This window comes from Nilaparvata lugens, chromosome 3 (genome assembly GCF_014356525.2).
Source record: "Nilaparvata lugens isolate BPH chromosome 3, ASM1435652v1, whole genome shotgun sequence".
Lineage (NCBI taxonomy): Eukaryota > Metazoa > Arthropoda > Insecta > Hemiptera > Delphacidae > Nilaparvata > Nilaparvata lugens.
This window is the reverse complement of record NC_052506.1, coordinates 33945417-33967517: the sequence shown is the minus strand read 5'-3', so window position 1 is coordinate 33967517 and position 22101 is coordinate 33945417. Positions and strand designations below refer to the sequence as shown.

At 33.8% G+C, this 22101-nt stretch overlaps 1 protein-coding gene across 2 annotated transcripts; it reads left to right on the top strand.

The window, feature by feature from the left end:
* Positions 1 to 5885: 5885 nt before the first annotated feature.
* Positions 5886 to 15664, top strand: LOC111047902 (pancreas transcription factor 1 subunit alpha). 2 transcript variants are annotated; one of them, XM_039423583.1, is made up of 6 exons: positions 5886 to 7105; positions 7487 to 7582; positions 8703 to 8899; positions 10502 to 10698; positions 11577 to 11730; positions 14783 to 15664. In XM_039423583.1, the coding sequence occupies exons 3-6, from the start codon at positions 8722 to 8724 to the stop codon at positions 14974 to 14976; spliced, it is 723 nt and encodes a 240-aa protein (XP_039279517.1). In that variant the 5' UTR covers positions 5886 to 7105; positions 7487 to 7582; positions 8703 to 8721; the 3' UTR covers positions 14977 to 15664. The 2 variants fall into 2 exon arrangements, with proteins under 2 accessions (XP_039279517.1, XP_022189447.2); XM_022333755.2 differs by having other exon boundaries at positions 5887 to 7105; positions 8703 to 8896.
* The last annotated feature ends 6437 nt before the right edge of the window (positions 15665 to 22101 follow it).

Sequence of the window (22101 nt, the reverse complement as noted above, 5' to 3'; positions counted from 1 at the left end):
GACTTAAGTTTTGTGCAAATAAAACTTGTTCAACTCAACCCTACAACTGATGACACCGAAAATTGGATTTTGGTATTCAAAGAAAAACGACAGAATATTGTGTTTTTATTTCATTGGAACTCAAATTTCAAATTTCCTTACCACCACGAGAAACACAGAGCGGCTAACCGAAAATTACTAGTACGTATTACAGATGTCGGTAGGCTATACTCGAAAACTAACGACAGTTGTAGCTTTGACTATAGAAAGAGTTTTTTCTATAGTCAAAGGTTGTAGTGTAACAGCATGAGGAACTACGCCTTCTTCAGCTTCAGTGCTTTAGTACCAATACACAATTTTCATTAATTTGAATGTTAGCACATTGATCCATTTTGAAATAACACAACAAAGACGGGCGTTGCACTATAGTGCAGGCTCTTTTAAAGCCGTTTTATAGCCGGCCACATCCAATAATAATGACAACAGCAACGTTTGTTATCTAATTCATTGTAAAGGCTGGAGGAGGAAAATGTTGTATTTTATTAGCAGGGTTGTCATCTGTGACAAAAGGTGACACCATAGTGATCATCTTTCTGTGACTCACGATCCAGTTTGTAGTTGTAGGTACCGGTACTTCCTTTATAGTCTCATTCTCTATTAATACTGATAACTCTCTTTTTATGTAACAGATTTTTGTCATTGATTTTTTCTGTTTGTTTAAGAAAATTTTGTGTAAGAATATTGTGTATTGAGCTTGTAAGACGTATATTTTCCTTATTCTTCATACCTTGGAAGAGGCAATATTCCAATAATTTTGGATCGAATTTTTAGTATTTTTATATAGAATGCAGAATGCAGAAGAATCTTTTTACTTATTGTAAGATTTTCATATAATAGTGGAAATTTAACTTTGATATTCGCATATATTAGTTTCAAATCAAAAGAGCCTGAGGAATTGATATCTAATGGGAATTTATTGGTCAAGTGAATCTACTGCACATTCTTCGAATGGATCCGATGTCTCATTCTCAGCAGTCTCCCTACTCTATTGCTCGTTGAATCTCCACCTATACACAAACATTTTATCTGAATGCATACATTTATACCTTTGAATTTGTGTAAGCTTCCTTCGCATTTGCTCAACCACTCTCAAGATAATCGTCCACATTTAGTCCAGTCAAATGGTCGTTTTTCAGGAAACAGCCCCGAAAGAATTTTCTCGCCGGTTCTATATGTATTTTGGGGCGCTGAATTCGAATCTGAAATTTTCTGACACGCCAGAGGGTGGCTTCACCCCAAAACCCCAAAAATTTCGGCCTTTTTTTAATTTTCCATTTAATCTCGGAAACTTCGAGTTTTTGGAGAAAAATCATTCTCAACAGAATTGAAGATAATAAAATTTCCAATAAATTGAGTGGTCACGCAGGATTCTACCATTTTTAGTTCCGGAGCTACGAATTTTCAAAAAAGAGGTATTTTTCAAGGGGTTTTCAAAATTATGCAAACCTACCACTTCTACCCTATACAACTTGGATATTTTCCTAGTATAGATAAAAAACCAAACATCACGTAAAAGAACAATTCATTCTGAGTAGGTTTCCTTGAGAATTTTCGAATTTTAGTAGTGGGGGAGGGGGAATACACCCAAAAATAGAAAATCATGTCCTACAGCCAAAATACAGATTTTACCATTATAATACCTTTCCAAGGCCTTCCAAACAAAAAATACATATTTTGGCTGAAATCATCTCACGAGGGTTATTTTTTATGTGAATCACCCGTTAGAAACATTTCAGTATTCCCTAGTACGTCATAAGGATACGTCAAGGGTCAAAACTTTAAACACTTATAGCTTATAACACCTATAACGTACTACAGCTCATTCTTCTCAGCTCGTCAAGGTGGTTCAAAATCATGCATCATCATAACTGAAATTTGATGAAAAAATAAAAAATCCTTCTTTAGTGTATTTTAGCCCATATTTAAATACATAGAAAAATAGCCAATTTCTATATTCAAAACTGTGTATCTCGGTAACCCAAAATGATAAGAAATATTACTTAGTCTTGATTTGAAGAACAGAATCTCCTCTTTCATGTTTTCGAGATTAAATGGAAAAATTAAAAAGGTCCAAAATTTTAGGGTTTTCTGGGGTTTTGGAGGTGAAGCCGCCCTCTGGAGTGTCAGCAAATTCCAGATTCGAATTCAGCGCCCCAAAATACATATAGAACCGTCGAAAAATTCTTCCGGGCTGTTTCCTGAAAAACGAATTATCAATTTCTCTGATAGGCGAATCCAGAGACAACCAGATGTATATCGCCTGACTCTGAGGCACATTGATCAGCTCCAGCTTCTCCTACAAAACACTATTGAATCATAATAAAATTTCATCTCATATCATTAAATTGATGAAGAATTATTTGGTTTATGCTTTGTAGAAAGTACGATCGTTATTAGTTATCTAAAACGTTATCTTAATCAAATTTATATTTCGAAAACAAGGATTTATTTGTGAGAAATAAAAGTATTGTGTTCTTTATGAACAAAGCAATCTAATACTCAACTCCTCTCCTCTTCTCTTAATTTTTTCAGTGAACAATTGGTTTTCACTATACTTATATTTTGTATTATATTGTTTATATTTTGTATATTAATAATTATTGTGATGTTGTTTTGTGCACTATGGGTCTGTTGAGAGCTATAGTACATACAGTATATCAAATAAAAATCTCCTTCCAAAATTCGAGAGTACCTTATCAATTCTATAATGATTTCCAATTTGAACACTGAATTGTCAGCATTCCTTATATAAAAAAAACATTTTTATTCAACCAATGCTGACAAGTCAAAGTTAACATATTGTTAAAGTCTAATCTAAAATAAAGTAATCTTCTTCTTCTTCTTCTTCTTCTTCTTCTTCTTCTTCTTCTTCTTCTTCTTCCTTCTTCTTCTTCTTCCTCTCCTCCTCCCCTCCTCCTCTCTCCTCCTCCTCCTCCTCCTCCTCCTTCCTCCTCCTCCTTTTCTTCTTCTTCTTCTTCTTCTTCTTCTCTTCTTCTCTTCTTCTTCTTCTTCTTCTTCTTCTTCTCCTTTTTCCAAAATTCAAGAGCTTAGTACCGAGATTATTAGGCCTATATTCAATTCACGTATATCTTACGAAAAACTTCAATTGGATAGAATTTCCATTCACATACACAAAGATACTAGCTGAAAATCAAGTGAGAGTGACGAATAATGAATGCCTTTATTGAGCGACCGACGTCTAGACGACATAATCAAGTGATCTGCTATTGGTGGGTGGCTGTCCCTCATCATCCCCTCCACGTCCGCTCCGAGGCCTGCCATTGGCTCCTGACTTCAATCAACCCTCATGCATGCACCCTCTCAACTTTACAATCTGTAACTGTTCAAATACGTTTTCATCAAATTTTGCCTTGAATGATAAATTTGAAGCTATTGTAATAATTGAATCGAATATAATGCTAAATTTGTAGACTCTTTGAATAGGAAATAATATTGTATTTCAATAATAATAAAACCGTGATCGAGAAGCTTAGAAGTGAAACTATCAAATGATTATTAGAAAACAAGGACGATAAAAGTTAGAAAATGATATCAACGTTGAACAACGTAGAATAAATAAGAGTGATATGATTTTTATGATATAAGTGATGATGATAATTATGATATGAGTGATTGTCACTTGTTTGATCTCTTATTTTCACAAGTAGACTAATTTCAATATAAGACTTCACATATTCTTCACATACAAACTTAAACATCTGGTAAAACGGGAACAGCAGACAAAATGTGCAATTATTGTACAGCATAATAATATACTAGTTATAATATCGGTGTTATTGGGAGTAAGGAGACTTTTAAAGATAGTGAGAATAATATTTCGTTGTATATGAGCTAATTACCATTATTTATTATGCTAGAGTAATGGAGTAATTACACTAAGAGTAATGGTGCATTATGTTGTATCATGAAATAGTATTTATTATTCTAGTTGGTAGAGAAGTAGTATTACTGGCTAGTTCTGTTTTTGCTAGTCTTTCCCTCTTTCCAATTTTTTAGACTACGCATCACGGAATGCAATAAAAATATATTGATGGTTGATTAACGAGGGAGAAGTGAACTTGATCATACATTCAAAATTGTTGATTACATATCAAGATCAAATTGTAACAAATCAAATATATAATAGTATCATGATGTTGTAGGCCTACTGTTGCAGACTTCTTGAAATAATTCATATAACAGTTTTCACAAGGGTTGGCATCACCGTACCTCTCAAGTAATAAACATAAACAATAAACATTGTCGACAGTCAATTTTTATTATCTTAATCTCAACCTGATATTGAAATGTACTCTACTTCAACAGCTCATAATAATTCATAGAAAAAAAATTATCTGCTGATAAAGGTGTTATCTCTAATGTTGCGTTTAATATTAAACAGTAAGTACTCTACTGTTTCTCAAAATAGCTCGAGTGGGCAATTCTTGGTGGATTGTTTTTGTTATCATCTCATCATCCAATCAACTTTGTCGTGTGATCAGGCTTACCGACTTCTGAAGGATGATTTTTTATATTTATGATAACATAATTTGTATCAATTATAGTTGCATGTAAAGTATGAGATTGAGAGGAGTTGTAAATCAAGTTTCTTACTCTTATTGAGAGAGGTTGCATGTGAAGAGAGTATTTTAGGGTAATGGTAGACTCGCAATAGCACAGCACCACCAAAAACCAAGAATATAGTAGGATACCAACCACTTGGACCAAAACCAAGATAAGTAGGATACTTGGACGCTTGGATACAAGAAACCACCGTCATCATGCCCTCCTAATATGTTCTTTATGAAATGAAACTTGAAAAACTGTTATTGGGATTTCCAACATAATATCAGAGACAATTGATACAAGAATGTATCTTTTTCTAAAGATATACTAGTAGTTCTGTGAACAGTAGACCTCGCGCTCAGTAAGTTACATTGACTTGTTGTTATGTTTTCTCAAAAATTAATAGAAAATTTATCAATTTAAAATGTCTAGAAAAAAACCTAAATAAATATAGAGCTTTCTGTCCTATCGTACCGCGACGTGTCGTCCCGGAATGTGAGTGTGAGCGCTGTTATCAGGTCTGGCTGCAACTATCTACAACGTTGATTTTCAAGATGTTCGATGTTTTTGAACGGGTAGTATTATAGTCAACTGTCTACTAACGTTGATGGAAAGATAAATTTTCACAAAGACCTTAAAGAGATATAGACCCACAATGCCTATGCCTTCCCAATGGTAGCTCTTACTTGAAATTGAAGGCCACCATTGGGGTATTTTAGCACGAGATATTATATCTATATCGATGGCTTAGAAGTGAAACCTCGTAAGCCAGCAAAATTGTTTCTCTTATTTTTACTCTTATTTTTCTTCACTATAATATATATTTGTAATACTATAGATTACAAAGGCATTGGTATGTAATAATCTTATAGGTTGCCCCCTCAATGGCCGATTTCAATTCCAAGTACGATAGGCCTACTAGCGCTGCATGTGAGTCTATGCATCTTTAAGGTCTTTGAATTTTCAAGATGTTCGATGTTTTTGAACAGGTAGTATTATAGTCCACTAGAAAGCTGATTTATGATAAATAATTCCATAGTCTGATTTTTACTTCAATACTGGCGTATGAAGGAGGCTCCTTTTTCCTTTTATAGTCTATTATCCTTGAAATGCAAAATTTCCAAAAACCTTGTATATACGTCGACGCGCAATTTAAAAAGGTCAAATTACATGAAAATCTATTACCGCGTTTCTGTGCAACATAAAAACATTTAAACATTAAGAGAAATGCCAAACCGACGACTTGAATCTTAGACCTCACTTCGCTCGGTCAATTACGCTATATTGTCTCTATGATAATATTCCGTATTGCTCTACTCACAGCCAGACAATAATCACGGTGTCTGTAAATTATTTGGAAAACCTTTACCATCAATGTCTTTGATTAAGGCCTATAATGTTACAGAACATAGATGTCTATAAATTGAACTGAATAGAATTCCATGTTTTTCTGGCCGCACGTTTCTGTTCATAGTCGTACTATAATATATTATACTAGAGCTCGTTCTCATTTTTTCAATGAAGATAAATTATGCTGAAATTCTTCCCGTGAACTCATGAAATATATATGGATGCTAAATGAAGTTTTGCAATTATAAATTAGTAGATTTTTATTGTGTTACTGCAGTACATTTTAAACAGTCGAATTTTCGAACCACCTGTGTCGTGAATATTCTAGAAGGGTCAGTAGCTCTTTTATGGAGATTAATTCCCTATTAGGAAAACGACGTAAATTTTGTGATTATACTGGTTAATGGTAAGCACGTGTTTTGTCGGGTGGAAGGCGTAAGGTATACTTTGTGCATTACGCCACTGTGATTGTTTAGTTTGCTACAGAATTGAAGGGGCTAGTGCTGGTGTGTGGTGGGGGTGTGTGAGCGTGCGTTGTGCTGTTGAGGGGTGTGAGGGGGTTGAATATTGTCTGTCAGTTTTGGCACTGCTCAGTGCTCAATTCACCCTCATACTGACAATACTTCAGTTATCTAGCACTGTGTATTTCATACTCTATTAATTAGTGTCAAATATAATATTTCATTATTTTATGTTAACATTATTGTCTTTGTTTTCTCTAATCACAGATATTATCATAATATTAGTATTGTTTGATTCGGATATAATCAAAGATACAAAAGCAACTGAACATAATCTAATTCTAAATGAAATAAACTCAAAATTTTCTTACAATCTTAAGCAACTGAAATAGTCTCCTAATTGTTCGTTCAATCATCCGTATTTTCCAATAGACAATATTTTTCAAGAGACACATATGAAAAGTGAGTTTTCTTCTATTTATCCTATACATTAAAAAACTATAATTTCATCGCATTTGATTCTCATCATTTATATTTTTACAACTGTGCTTATAGCTTATATTCTATCAAGTCAAGAGTGAATATATTCTATTTCCATAGTTAATTGAGAAATAGCCGACTCCATGAAATCCCTCCATCGTTATTGATTCAATTTTACGTCACTCTTCCGAAGAGACATCTCATTCGAGGTAAGAATGATTTTTTCAAATTTATTATTTCATTATTTCTCAATATCTACTGAAATAGTTTTAGTTTTCCGCCCTCAATATGAAAATACTTGAAATTTCAATGTATACTTCGAGTATTTTTTTAAAGATCAATTATAAAAATATTATTGGATTTCAATGGAATCTTTTATGCCATTTTTCGTGCTAATACAATAATTCACATGGGAAGGTCTTTCATCCATGAATAAATAATTGTAGGGTCTACTATTCCGTATGAATTTTACTCTTGAATGTGTGGGCTGTGTGTAACTATTTCGCTCAAGAGTTTCAAAAAAGCTATAAATATCTTCAAAATACATTAGATTTTTATATGAATGAATATAATTATCTTATTATTTTCAGGACACAAAAATGATGTGATCAAAATTTTATTGAGAAACGAAGTACGGAAATACATAAGACTCTCCCACCAATATACTCCATCGAAATGTGAATTGGGTGAGTACAATTATCCAGAGACACTAAAAATGGTCAACTTAATCTAAATCAAAAAACACTTGAAGGAACAGCCTTGCATCTATTTACCTACTTTACAATGAGCCTGCCTAGAACAATATTCAAGATTGAAACAAAGTTGAAAATCCTGTTATGATGACTAAGATTAGTTTAGATGAGCTAAGATGACTAAGATGAGATGGGGTTTTCAAGAAAATAGCAGTTATAAGAGGTAGAGTGAACATTAATGGTCAAATTTTTAATTGACGAATTATGAACTTATTCATTAGTTTTTTGAGTTGTGGATGTCATTTTAATATCAATCTACAACTCAAAATAAATTTGATCAAAAAGTGATAAGAATCTTTGACTGCATGAAATCCGAAGATTTTCGCAAATAATTTATTGTTAAATAAAAGTTTTTTTGAGACAAGGCACTGATTATTGGATTGTAAGTGAGTGTATAACAGATAAATATTAATAAAAATTGATAAATTATCTTGATAAGACTGGCCACTAACGTAACGTCTTACATATCCTATAAAACTGACTGACTAATCATCTCTGTTAACCTATACAGCGGGGTTTCGCCTGCAGATCTGCGTCAAAGCAACAGCCAATAACGTTCAGATTGTTTTACTGTACAGACTAATCTACGAGTATATAATTATATTAAAGCTGCAAATGACAAAAATTAACAGCCAATACTGCGTCGGACATGTAAAATGCTAAACGTGGAACGTTTCGTTAGTGACCAGTCTTATCGAGATAACTCATCCATTATATCAATATTCATTCTTTATACACTCACTATCCAAATAATCAGTTTCTTATCACAAAAATACTTTTAACAAACAATTCTTTACAAAAATCTTTGTATAATATGTAGTCAAAAAGTCGAATTTCACTTTTTGTCCAATTCATTTTTAGTTGTACGTCCATTACAAACAGAATGTCCATTATATAAATTCTGAGTTGTACGTCCATTAGAGACAGTGTGTCCCAATAAATAAATAATTTAATTCTTTTAAAGAAGAATAAGTTAGTATTTTTGATAAGGAAAGTGAACGAAAAGTTGATCAACGTATTGTTTTGGAAATGGAACGTTTGTTAATGTTGACAGTGAACTGGCGTTGAGAAGAATGTTTGTGGGAAATGGAATGGACAGCAACTCGGACGTGGAGAGGCACTTCCTGGATGGCTACGTGGGCAGTTCGAGCTCGAGTAGCACGGAGTTGTTCCTCTACGACGATGACTCCAGCCACTCCGACTGCTCAACCGCCTACTCCTACGGCAGCGACCAGGACAGCTCCTCAGGTAGCTTGTATTTATATCGACTAGTGTACAGCATGTGGCAGCAAATTGGAGTTAAAATAGAATTAATTTTTTATTTGATGTCGCGGTGAAGTATACAAGATTTAGAGGTTTTGTTTAAGACTTAGCCTGCTGGAGAGTGGCCCGTTTTATATGGGAATGAAAATATTCAATTCAATTCCATCTCACATAAGAGAAATTGAGGGCTTGAAGGAGTTCAAAAAACACTCAGGGAATTCCTTATTGTATTGTGTCCTTACAGATTAGCAGACTTCTTTGTTGGTTAATGTTTGATTAATGTATCTTATGTGAAATCGGTTGTGTTCTCTTGACTGTTGTGTTGGAAGATGAAGGATAGTAGTAATATATTAGATTACACTTTGATGTGTCATATACTGTGGGAACGTTGCTCCCTTAATGCAGTTTTATATAACGAACGAGTAAAGTAAGTAATTTGAACAGTAATGTCCAATCTATCACTTGAACACGAAGTTCGGAGTCTGTTGGAGCATAAAACAGTCAATTACAATTTTGGGCGTGAAATACAATATTTTATCGACGAGATCGATATTGAAATCGACGGTATTATAAAACCTTACACGGCCATGGAGGTTGAACATATTATTGCCAAATAAAGTTTCGAATATTGTATGGAACTTCAAATAATGATATTGTTAAAACCTTACACGAAGGTTGAACATGATGTTCAAGCTTCGAATATTTTATAGAACTTCGAATAATAATTATTGTTCCTGAAACTTAATTGTGTGTGTTTTGAGCCAATAGATTTTTCAGTCCATGACTTATCATACCGCGTTCCGATCCTACTCATGTACAATTTTTCCTTGTGTTGGAGGGGTGATGAAAAGACTAAGCATATGATGGACATGCACCATTCTAGGCTGTTGAATCGAAGTGGGATCGGATGCAGCATAATAAGTGTGGCTCGGGCTTTACTTGTTCATGGGTATTACTTTGGGAATGATACAAAGAAAATCAGATAATGGGAATGAAACCCAACGATAGCAGACTGAACCTGTATGTGACAAGGCTATGACTGAGACTATATGCTGGCTTGCCAATTTATTCAATGTAGAAAATTTTGGTTTACAATGTGAAATTTTACGTAGAAGATTATGGTCCTGTTTCTGGGACATCACTTATTAAATATAATGTACCATGAAACCTATAGATTTAATGGTCCGTCAAATTCAATAAGTGTCCTAGAAATCGGTCCTCTTCGTTAAATATACCACATCTAGACTATTCATTAAAATCGGGAAGAATATAATTTTGGGACTAGTCCGTTAAGGTCTCTTCACATTACGCCACGCTACGCTGAAATATGTCTTCGGAAGACGCAGCCATCCTATCTCCCAACATTGGAAGCTACGTTACGCTGATGTGAACAAACAATACAGTTTCGAATTTCAGCGAAGCGTAGCTAAGTGCGAAAATACCCTTAGGTGTTCAATTAATTTGATTTGATTAATGAAGAAATTAATAACAACAGTTTTGAACAGTTATTCCCTGAATGTTCCCATGTTGTTAATGAACTTTTGTTATGTTTTTATAAATGAGCATTTCTGTATGATGTTGTCGGTGCAGGTAGCAGCAGACTGCGTCACCGACGCCTTGGCGGGGTTAGCGGTGGCGGGGGCGGGAGCAAGTGTCCACAGCAGCAGATGCAGCAGCGACAGGCGGCCAACCTGCGCGAGCGACGACGCATGCAGAGCATCAACGACGCATTCGAGGGCCTTCGCGCGCACATTCCCACTCTGCCCTACGAGAAACGACTCTCAAAGGTCAGTTCAGTGCTTTCAAATGTAGAAAAAAATATATAAATGCCCTACGAAAAACGACTCTCGAGTGCTCAGTGCTCTCAAATGTAAAAAAATGCTCTATTGAATGTAATATATTGCATTACAATTATACAAATCATCTCCAATAATCACGTCGGCATATACAACGTGTCAAGTATCAATAGTATCTTATGCTATTAAGAAGATATATCTTTTCTCTATGATAGTAGGCCTCTCAAGTGTTTAGTAGCAATAGCATAAGAAGATATCACATGGTATAGGTAGTTTATATTACAAATTTAAAGCAAATTTTCGTTAACTTGAGTCGATTACTGTCGACCACTGCCTAATATTACTGTTTTGGACGGGTAAGAGTGCAAGAACAGCACAGTATGAGAGACGACAGCGTCACGAAAAAGAGTAACGTCGAATATCGGCTTGAGTTAACAGTGAAATTTGGAACATAAACGCCGGATACCATGGGATATCTTGATATGTTATCTTCTCTCTAAGCTACTAAACAAAACTTTAGTGATTCAAACAGCTTTTTTGGAATCTCTCACAAAACGTTTCAAACAGCTTTTGTGAACTTTTCCCAAATTTCAACACTTGAATGCATGAATTAATGAATTTCAATACTCAAACGTAACATAATGCTTCTTTGATGTAAATGAAAAAATTGATGTCAATTGATTGGTTCAATAGTTCAATGATCAAGGAAATTTGGTTGTAAATTCTATTCGAATTTTGGAGGAATACCTCAATACCTCACTCTTGTGACTTCAAAGCTACGAAGGATTTACAATATCAATAGAAGTTCTTCAAATGTTATCAAGTTTTGTTTTAAATCCTTTAACTTAATCGAATTCTTAATTTTGCAGGTTGATACGTTGAAATTGGCGATAGGATACATCAACTTTCTAAGCGAATTGGTGAGGACAGACAGGGGACAAACTGAATCCTGCAAGGGAAATGGAATAGGAAAATCAAGAAGACAAATACCAAGAGAAGAAAATCGGAAAATCATTGTGAGAGGTAAATGATGAGAAGAAACAACTTCATTTTTCAAGGAATATAAATTAGGATTAGATTTCCAGAACAATGTTAAAACAAATTTACGATTAGTGAATTGTGAAACATCTGTTCCGAATTTCTTTCTCCAAATTTAATTTTGAAAACTATACTGTACCTGAAAAATGTCAAATTTCGTCTATTACCCACGTGAAGTTTCATTTTTCAAGGTCTGGTGAAAAATTGTTTCAAGAAGATAACATTCATAATTTTTATCAGGCTGCTAATGAATGATACTCTCTCTGCAACGTTGCAATTGATGTCATACAAAAATAAATGAAATCATTTCATGACGAGAATAGAAATTTTGAGTGCACTCTAATCTTGAAAGCTATGTACAAGATAAGAGTAGACTTTCAGCCTACTTTCATTCACATAATGACCTGATATGACCATGTTGAGGCATCAATCATAATAGCCTACTAAAACTAACAATCCTTTATTAAAAGTGACTTTTTCAGTAGTGTACTACTTGAAGCAAGGTTTTTTGTAATATATTGCTATTACTTGACGTATTGTACTGGTAATACCTGGAAAAGTTACTAGTATCGACTAGTAGTTATCACAATTATTAGTATATCCGTCAATCTAGTAGTTATCACAATTATTAGTATATCCGTCAATCAGTCAATCAAGTGCTTGGAAGTTCGATTAATCAATTATTATTGAAGTACTGTACTACAAACGTTGTTTGTGAAGCGATTAGCTTCGTGGTCGCGCTGATAAGCTATCGATAAGATAGGTCTAGGTCTATGCGCATGCTACTCCAGTTGTAAGGGTGACCACTTCAAGAGCCGAACTCATATCGTATTTACCATTTATAAAAATCACTTCCCGGTGATTCTGAACCCACCCAAAGCTGTTGGTCCTCTCATGTATCATAATTATTCGACTCATCACCCATGCACAAGCCTAGAGCTCATAAGGGAATCATTTTCAAAAAAAAAACAAAACAAAAAAAAACATAATAATACATAGGAATAGTACAAGCTAAGCTTAGTTTTCCTCTTTCAGATTATGATATCCATTATTATAGATCGATGCTATTTTGATGAATAAAATAATACAACATGTCGCACAAGTGCAGTATAACTCTTGGAAACAAATAGGTATAACGCAAAAAGCTCGAACCCGAAAAACATAAGTTCCCAAACAATGTTTTCCATCTATAATATAGCACGACCTTAATTTCCTCAATGCACTATTTTCCGGAGCAGGCCTTACTTAAAAACATCATCAACCATATCCTTCACCCAAGCTCGAAAAACATAAGTTGCCAAACAAAGCGCAAATTACATCGGTGTCGACGGAGTGAAATAGAATTATTGTATCGACGGAAGTGAATAATTGCTAACAAATAGGCACTTTAGAGAGGGAAGCGAGGGTGGAGAGAGCAGAGCAGAGCATCCACCCTTCTGAGTTCCGCGGCTGCTGCTCTACTTGCATAGGCCTAGGTCTACTAGCAGCTGCGGCGTCAACCGAGCGTGAAGAGTAGAGCGGACAACCCCAAAACTAATTGTCCCATTCATTGTAAAGGGCCGATAATAAACCTCCAAGTTCATCAAACACATATCCATCCCCATCCCCCCATGGAAAGTGAGACGACACGCATGTCATAGCTACCCGAATTGATGACCAACATTACTCATCGTTCTTGCAATGTCTGCTTTATTGCATGATCGGTAGATATCGCCAGAGTTTGGAATCGTTTTGTCACAGTTCGAAAACAATTACAAAAATGATATGATATAAGAAATTGATTAAAACATGATCTGGAATATTATTGTTGCACTACTTATCCTTGTTTTAATTTTGAAAAATGTATTCATGTTTTATGATTTAGGCCTGGTACTTCTTGACAGTATAACTTGCTCCAAAATAATTACGTAATATTGTACCTCATTACTCACTCCACAACGTGAAAACCTTCAGCTTTCATTCACAGATAGAAAAGTAGATCCCAGATTAATTTCGAACATGTAACCTGTTCATATTATCTAGACTGATTTTTATCTGGTTTTTATGATACATTCTTGAATGTTTGAATTTTCGTATTTTTCATAAAATATGTTTATCGTAAAAATACCGTATGTTACGTAACTGCGATGCACACAACCATCATTTCCTCGTAACGTCACACACTTGAGAGTCTTTATAAATGAGACGTTACATGATTTTTAAAGACAATACTCGCTAATCAAATGAAAATATTGAAACAAGTAACTTTTTGATAATAAAAATTAGCTAACATGGAAATATCGCATCTCATTAATTATTATGAATAATAACCGAATTGTTGCATCTATCGAGACAAATTAAAATGTATTCATTTAGAGTGGAATCCATTGCCAAACATACTCAGAGCTGATATGATCAATTCATGATTATTATAAAAACAGTGGAAACAAGATTTAACGAAAAAGAAACACAATAAAAATCAAATTGATATTTTTGGCTCCACACAAATAAGGAGTCAAATAGAAGGTGTGTGATAGCGTACACACACTGCACTCAAAACCAACCATATCATGAGGTCTCTATCCATTTTTTTAATAATTCTCATAATTTATGAAAATTACGGAGAAATTCTAGATCTAGTCTGCTGTTTGTTTCCTAGTAAGCTGATTTGATGAATAAATAAGAAATCGATCGATATGTATGATAAAATCAAGAAAAATAAATAAAACAAGGCGGCTAAACGACGAAGAGCTGTGGATGTGATGTGGAAATAAATGCGAATTCTGTTCAACATACGAGAGCAGGAGCAGGTAGTGAGATATGTAAACTTTCTTAAAACTGAACCAATCTGAACTAATAATATTATCGGTTCATATTTTTTCATATTTTTTTTTACAAAAATTCCAAGATTGGGTATAATAATTAAAAACTCAAAAGATCACTTAAGTTCAGTTCAGGCATGAATGAACTGATATGATGTCTAATTGAAATATTTCCAGAAATTTTGCAATACCGCGAGTGATTACTGTGATTATAGTAGGCTATTTTTGTGTTCCAGGAGCTTACGGATCGCCGTATGCGGCGCATTCTCTGTCTTGGTCGAGCAACAAGGAGAACGGATGCAACGGCGTGATGTACGCCAAGGTGTGGACCCCCGAGGATCCCCGCGCACCCCCCAAGCACCCCGCCAACGCCAACACAAGTCCAGGGCTCAACGACAACAACGCCAGTAACCACGGCAGTGACTACTGATTTACAAACTATTGCAAGCAATTGCAATATGTTTTATTCCGGGTTTAATTGGCAAGTAGAAGTGAACAGAACCAGAATAAAGAAGTATGGAAGCATTAAGTTGAAGAGTGCAAACGATGGATGAAAGTAGTGAAGGAATATTTAAAACCATCTTGAAGAAATCAGGAGTAGCTTCATTGAACATTTTGAATGTATGAAGAATTCAAACCAACTTTATAGGTCTGCAGGCTGCTATGAATGAATTGAATATACATAAAAGCCAAAATATATGGTGGACGGGAAATTGTCATTATTTGTGACTAATTCAGTTATTTGGGGCCGTTTGCACAGTGTAAGTGTGAATTGAACAAACTATTGATTCAAACTCAGAATGGATGGTGTCTGTACTCTACTTTGTGAAAGCTGTGCGAGTAGAAGGCAGGAAGTCATTAAATTACTTTGTATATACTATACATACTTAATAACTTAATATTTATTCAAAGCTGAGTTTAATTTTGATCTTAGACTAGAAATTTTCTCGGCTTTTAAATACCAAAAACAAAAACTCCTACAGAAGTTGCAAGAATACCTCAAGGCTGTGCAAAGGCTAAAAATAAACTTTCTACTCGTGATATTTTTCAAAGGTTTTTGATTTGTATATCATCAAGCTATCAAAATGGAGAAGTTTTCTCAGGAAACCCTTTTTTTCTGATCATTACTTTTTGAGATATGAGCGTCTAAAGTTTAAATTTTTGGGACAGAACATTTCAAATTCGGTAAAATATAATTCCATGAGATTTATAGGATGGATTCTTCATGGTATTGTTGATCTATTAAAAAAAATATTTTCTGAAAATATCGATTTTTAATATAGTTACTCAATTTACTAAAAATAACCAAAAATAACTTTTAGTTGAGTTATTTGTAAATTGAATAACTATATTAAAAATCAATATTTTCAGAAAATTTCTGTTTTACTAGATCAACAATACCATGAAGAATCCATCCTCTAAATCTCATGGATTTATATCTTACCGAATTTGAAATGTTCTGTCCCAAAAATCAAACTTCAGGCGCTCATATCTCAGAAATTAATGATCAGAAAAAAATGTTTTCTTGAGAAAACATTTTCATTTTGATAGCTTGATGATATACGAATCGAAAAACTTTGAAAAATATCACGAGTAGAAAGTTTATTTTTAGCCTTTGCACAGCCTTAAAGAATTCAAACTTTCTTTTAAAATATCATAAATCAGTCTGTAGGCTGCACAATTAATTAATGAATAAAAAAACAGAAATAGCTTCAAAAACAAAAAAGTATATAGTCAGTCGTGTATTCGAGATGAAAGTAGAATATCACTTCTCATCAAGAGATATGGCTTATGGAAATACTGTAGTTGGGTTTATAAAATGAGCAATTGTTACTCATTATTAATTCGGTAATATGTTTTGTAGGAGCATGCAATAATAAGAGAAAGTGATTTCAATTTTTTTGAAATGAAATGAATTTGATTTGAATATAAGAAGTAGATTCGTATATATTCAAGCTACTGGAAGGGGTTCCGTAAGGAATGAGTTGAAAGTATAGTAGGTTATTTTAATTGTATTGAATTGAATGGAAATATCTCTAGTCAGTGAATTGTGATGTTAGTGTAAATGTTTTACTTTTTATTACCACCCATTGTAAATATGTACCAACTTTATGTACATCAATAAAATAACATTTATCGATCATGCGATCGTATTGTATTTGAATCAAAATCTAGAATCACCATAGTTTCTCATCCAAAATAGCGAGAGGCTAATAAGTTTGAGGCTTATTTTCTAGTTAAACTCCGAACTTTGCAAGCTCAATCTACGACACTTATTATTATACGAATTTACACATATTTCAAAGTATTATAGATCATTCTCTGTAATTGATCCATATTTTCCTTAATAGAATATTCAAGAACCTATAGAGGCCTACCTTACTCGTATACAATAGACTAACAAAACATTTTAGCTATTTCACATGAAATATTTGTAATGCTGTATTTGTGAGAAATTGGGTTTGGGGAAACATTTTATCGTAGTATGGTAGCACAGAAAAAGAGAGAGGGTGAGGAAGTGAGAGACGGAACATGCCTGCGTGTTTAACATTGATTTCCAAACGTGAGAAGATGAGCACCTGCTTACAGGGCATGCTCAGTCGCTTATGGGAATCTAACCACTTGCTCCTCCCCTTTGCAATATGGGGATGTTACGATGGCAAGAGAGACAGACAAGTGACGTGGCTACTGACAATTACATTCGAACATTTGTGATAGGTAGCCCAATGGAAAGATGAAGTACAGTTTCTAATGCAGTCGAAACAAATGCAGCATTATCAATGATGAAACAAATTAAAAAACAGTAGGCCCATCTACAGAGCTAATTCATCAATCACAAAGGCTTTCAGAAATGGATGACATCTCAAATAATTAAAATTAACAGTATTTAGGTAGGTATAATGACTGGAACTTTGGGACCAACTTGGAAAAAGATAAATTTTGGGACGAAGTCTGGGGTCTCTCTACCTGCGAGGTGATTAGCAAACAATAGTCTGCCCTTTCGACAGTTTCGTACGCTTCTGTCACTCAAACCATTAGTCCAGTCACATTGGTGCATGAAATTTATATTGTAGTTCTGATTTTTTAATATATTATTTGGGTATATAATTGAAGTCCAGAACCAATTTCTTCATGCAAAATTTCCTTGTGCTAGATACAGAGTGGCCTAAAAACCTCGTATTTTCGGATCATTTTCCAGTTTTCAGCTATTTCTGCCAAATATCGTAATCGGATAGGAAAATTTGCTCTCGCCTTTTTTCAGATTATAAAATTCTGAATAAAATGAGATCATTCGGAACTCTCTATCTCCAATGAGTACTGAGTTATGATTTTTCAAAAATGAGTGAAATTTGAAGAAAAAATCAATTTTGATGAATTTTAGTTTTTGATCAACAATATCTTCCGATTGTTACCATGTATAATTAAAAATCTCTCTGGGCGTATTCTTGTGCTCTACAGTCTGTGATCAGGTAGAGCGCTCTATCTCATATAGATTTCCAGGTACACCTGACAACAATGCTCCTTGTATTGTGAAAAACACCTAATTTTCAGCTTCAACCATCATCACCTACTACATTATCCTCACATTGATATTTCGCACTATGACATAAGTTTATGAGATCATGTTCTATGAGAATCACCCGTTAGATGCACTTCATTTCAGTATTTCCTAGTGAAGAGGCGCGCTTAAGGACACCTCAAGGATCAAAATTTCAAACACTTATAACTTTTGACACAATGCTCAGATTTCATCGTTTTACACTTCATTCTTCTCGGCTCGTAAAGGCGGTCCAAAATCATGCATCATAAGTCAAATTCGGTCGAAAAAAGGGAAAATTTATTGTTGAGTGTACTTGAACCCATATTCCAATACACAAAAAACGACCAATTTCTATATTCAAAGCTTCATGTCTTGTGGAATACTTCTGATAAAATTTCCAAATATAGTGAGGATGTGAAAATTTTCCCCCTCTGCACACTCCAATAAATGATACTTCCGATTCCAATACAATTCGAAAGTTACAGAAGATTTTAAAAATGGCGATTTCAGTTTTTACATTTTTTCGTGATTTTACTGTTGATCAAGAGTCTCTAAAACGAGTCTAATACATCATAGAAACTCACGATTAATTCCAAATTGTAGATAAATTCATCCTCTACGACTCAGTTGCCTACGAGCTCAGTTGCCTAGAATCCATCTTGAATCACTTTTCCCTATCATAGAACTGCCAAAACCGTTATTATGAGAAAAATATCCAAAATTTCCGGATTTTTTTCAACAATCAAATCTCACTGAACCAACATATTTATTTATGAATCGTCCACAGCAGATGAAAGAGAAAATTCTATTGTACATTTCAAGATCAAGTAATGATTTTTATAATAAGGGGTTACCAAGATACATATAGCTTTGAATATAGAAATTGGCAATTTTTTGTGAATTGGAATATGGGCTTAAGTACACTCAACAATAAATTTCCCATTTTTGACCGAATTTGACTTATTGTGCATGATTTTGGACCGCCTTGACAAGCCAAGAAGAATGAAGTGTAGAACGATGAAATCTGAGCATTGTGTCGAAAGTTATAAGTGTTTGAAATTTTGATCCTTGAGGTGTCCTTAAGCACGCCTCTCCACTAGGAAATACTGAAATGAAATGCATCTAACGGGTGATTCTCATAGGACATAATCTCATGAACCTATGTCATAGTGCGAAATATCAATGTGAGGATGATGTAGTTGGTGATGATGGTTGAAGCTGAAAATTAGGTGTTTTTCACAGTACAAGGAGCATTGTTGTCAGGTGTACCTGAAAATCTATATGAGAGAGAGCGCTCTACCTGAACACAGATTGTAGAGCACAAAAATACGCCCAGAGGGATTTTGAATTATACATCTAAATGGTAACAATCGGAAGATATTGTTGATCAAAATCTAAAATTCATCAAAAATTTATTTTCTCTTCAAATTTTACTCATTTTTGAAAAATCATAACTCAGTACTCATTGGAGATAGAGAGTTCCGAATGATCTCAGTTTATTCAGAATTTTATAATATAAAAAAGGCAAGAACAAGTTTTTCTGTCCAATCACGATATTCGACAGAAATAGCTGAAAACTGGAAAATTATCCGAAAATACGAGGTTTTTGGGCCATTTTGTATCTAGCACAAGGAAATTATGCATGAAGAAATTGGTTCTGGACTTCAATTTATTTAGGATTTAATAATAATAAATAATGGAATTTCTTCTATGAGAATATCATCTTACAATTTTCAGAAATGATTCACAGTCATTAACACTGAGCAGGTAGTTTTTCAAACATTTCAGAAATGAATGTGAAAGTTCCTGGCAATTTAGATATTGCGACACTAGATTGAACAATCTAGGACCATTAAAATAATATGAATGTTGGAATATCGTTAAATTCGAATGTGGAACCTGAACCATAAACCGTCTAAAGTTATATCTCACATCTCTAATGAGATTTTCATTCAAACTCCTAAGAAAAAAAAGCTTCAATACTTTATAAACATAAAGATTTCTTATTGGAAGTATCTTGAGATGAACAAATATCGGCCATGAATGATCAGTTCTAGGTGTTCTGGTTATAATACGAATGAAGGACTTTTGAAAAATGAACATTTTTTACCTTCATTAATACTATTATAAATATCCTCAAGAAATGTAACCAGACCATCTTCGGTACTCAAGCCCTCTCTAAAACCAAATTGATTTTTACTAAAATAATCAAATCTTTTGAGAAAACTTATTAATCGTATTTTTATTATCTTTTCGAAAATCTTGGCAAAAACAGGCAACAGCGATATTGGGCGGTAACAATTCAATTCTTCTCTGTTACCATGCTTGAAGATTGGGATCACAATTGCAATCTTAAAACATTCAGGAAATTCACCAGTCTTCATGCTCCAATTGAAAAGTTCACTCAGAACTCCAGCAATATGAATGGCAATTTTTTTTACAATATAACTATTAATGTTGTCAATTCCAGGGGATTTATTGCTTTTTAGATCAGCTATTATTTTTAAAACTTCTGCTTTGTCAGTCGGAAATAAGAATAATGAATGTGGCATATCTCTACAAGTGAAGCGGGAATCTATTTCTTCGTGATCTTCTGTAAAAATAACTGAATTTCGTAACTGTTGAGAAATGTTAATAAAAAATGAATTGAATTCTTTAGCAATACGTTCTTTGTCAGTGACAGTATGCGAATTTTCTACTAAGCTAGTAACTTCTACCTTGGGTTCTCGTTCTCTATCAATCTATTTACTATTCTCCATTGATTCCTCACATTACCAGAACAATTATCAAATTCATTCATGTAGTACTCTTCCTTAGCTTTCCTCAAATCAGATTTCAACCTGTTTCTGAATGATTTGTAATACTCTTTAAGATTTTTTTTTTTTTTTTTTTTTTTTTTTAATTTTTTCACAAAGAAGCACTGATTGGGAGAGAAACACTAAGGATATTCCTTGTACTATTTCTTTCCCAAATTTATATAACACTTTTAAAGTACAAAATAGGGTTATGATTTCACTTTACTAAAATTTATTCCATTTTCACTCAAAAACAACGAAAACTAAGATTTTTAAATTTTGACGGTTGAAAACAGAATAAAAAAACAAAAATATTACACTCAAATCATCATTAACTGGTGATTTGATATGAGTGTAGATTTACATCATATGGTCTTGAAATCATCAATTTGTACAATTTTTTTCTCCTATCAATACCTCTAAATAAATAATCTGAAATCCATGGAGTTAATTTATCAGGTAGTGCATTGGCACTATTTCTAGATTTACTATATTTACATTTTTCTATCAGATCTGATAACTGGCTGATGAATAAGTCGAAAGCAGCTGAAACAGAACTCTTATCTAAAACTCTCTCCCATTGCAGCCTCTGTAATTCGGCTTCCAATTCATTGAAGTTTATCACCAAGTTACTTTTATTACTTGAATCTTTTATATTACAACTCCTTCCTATTTCCAGTTCTAGAATTATCATTGAATGATCAGTTATTCCAGGTGTAATATATGTGCATTGTATTTAACTGTAAATTTCAATTGGCTAAATCGGATAAAACAGTGATCTAAACAACTTTGGGTATCACCTACTATTCTAGTTGGTTTATCAATAAGACAGTTTAATCCGTGACTAGCCATCTGGCTGAGATAAGAATCAGATAATCTGTCATCAAGCAAAATATTACAATTGATATCTCCAGTGAAAATTAAATTCTTTCCTTTGAAAGGAGTTATCAAGCTACCGATATCTTCGATAAATTGTGCTAACGGAATACTGTGTAATCTGTAAACTGCTAAAATAATGAATTCAATGCTATCAACAGAGCAGGAAAGCTGCAAACAATCGGCTGACTGTATATCTATACCTCTCACTACGCTACATCTATATCGGGACTTGGCATAAACAACAACGCCTCCTGCTCGATAATTATCATTACAGAAACCAAATGAATTATACCCATCGATGCGAAACAGATTTATCTCATCTGTAGATATCCAAACTTCA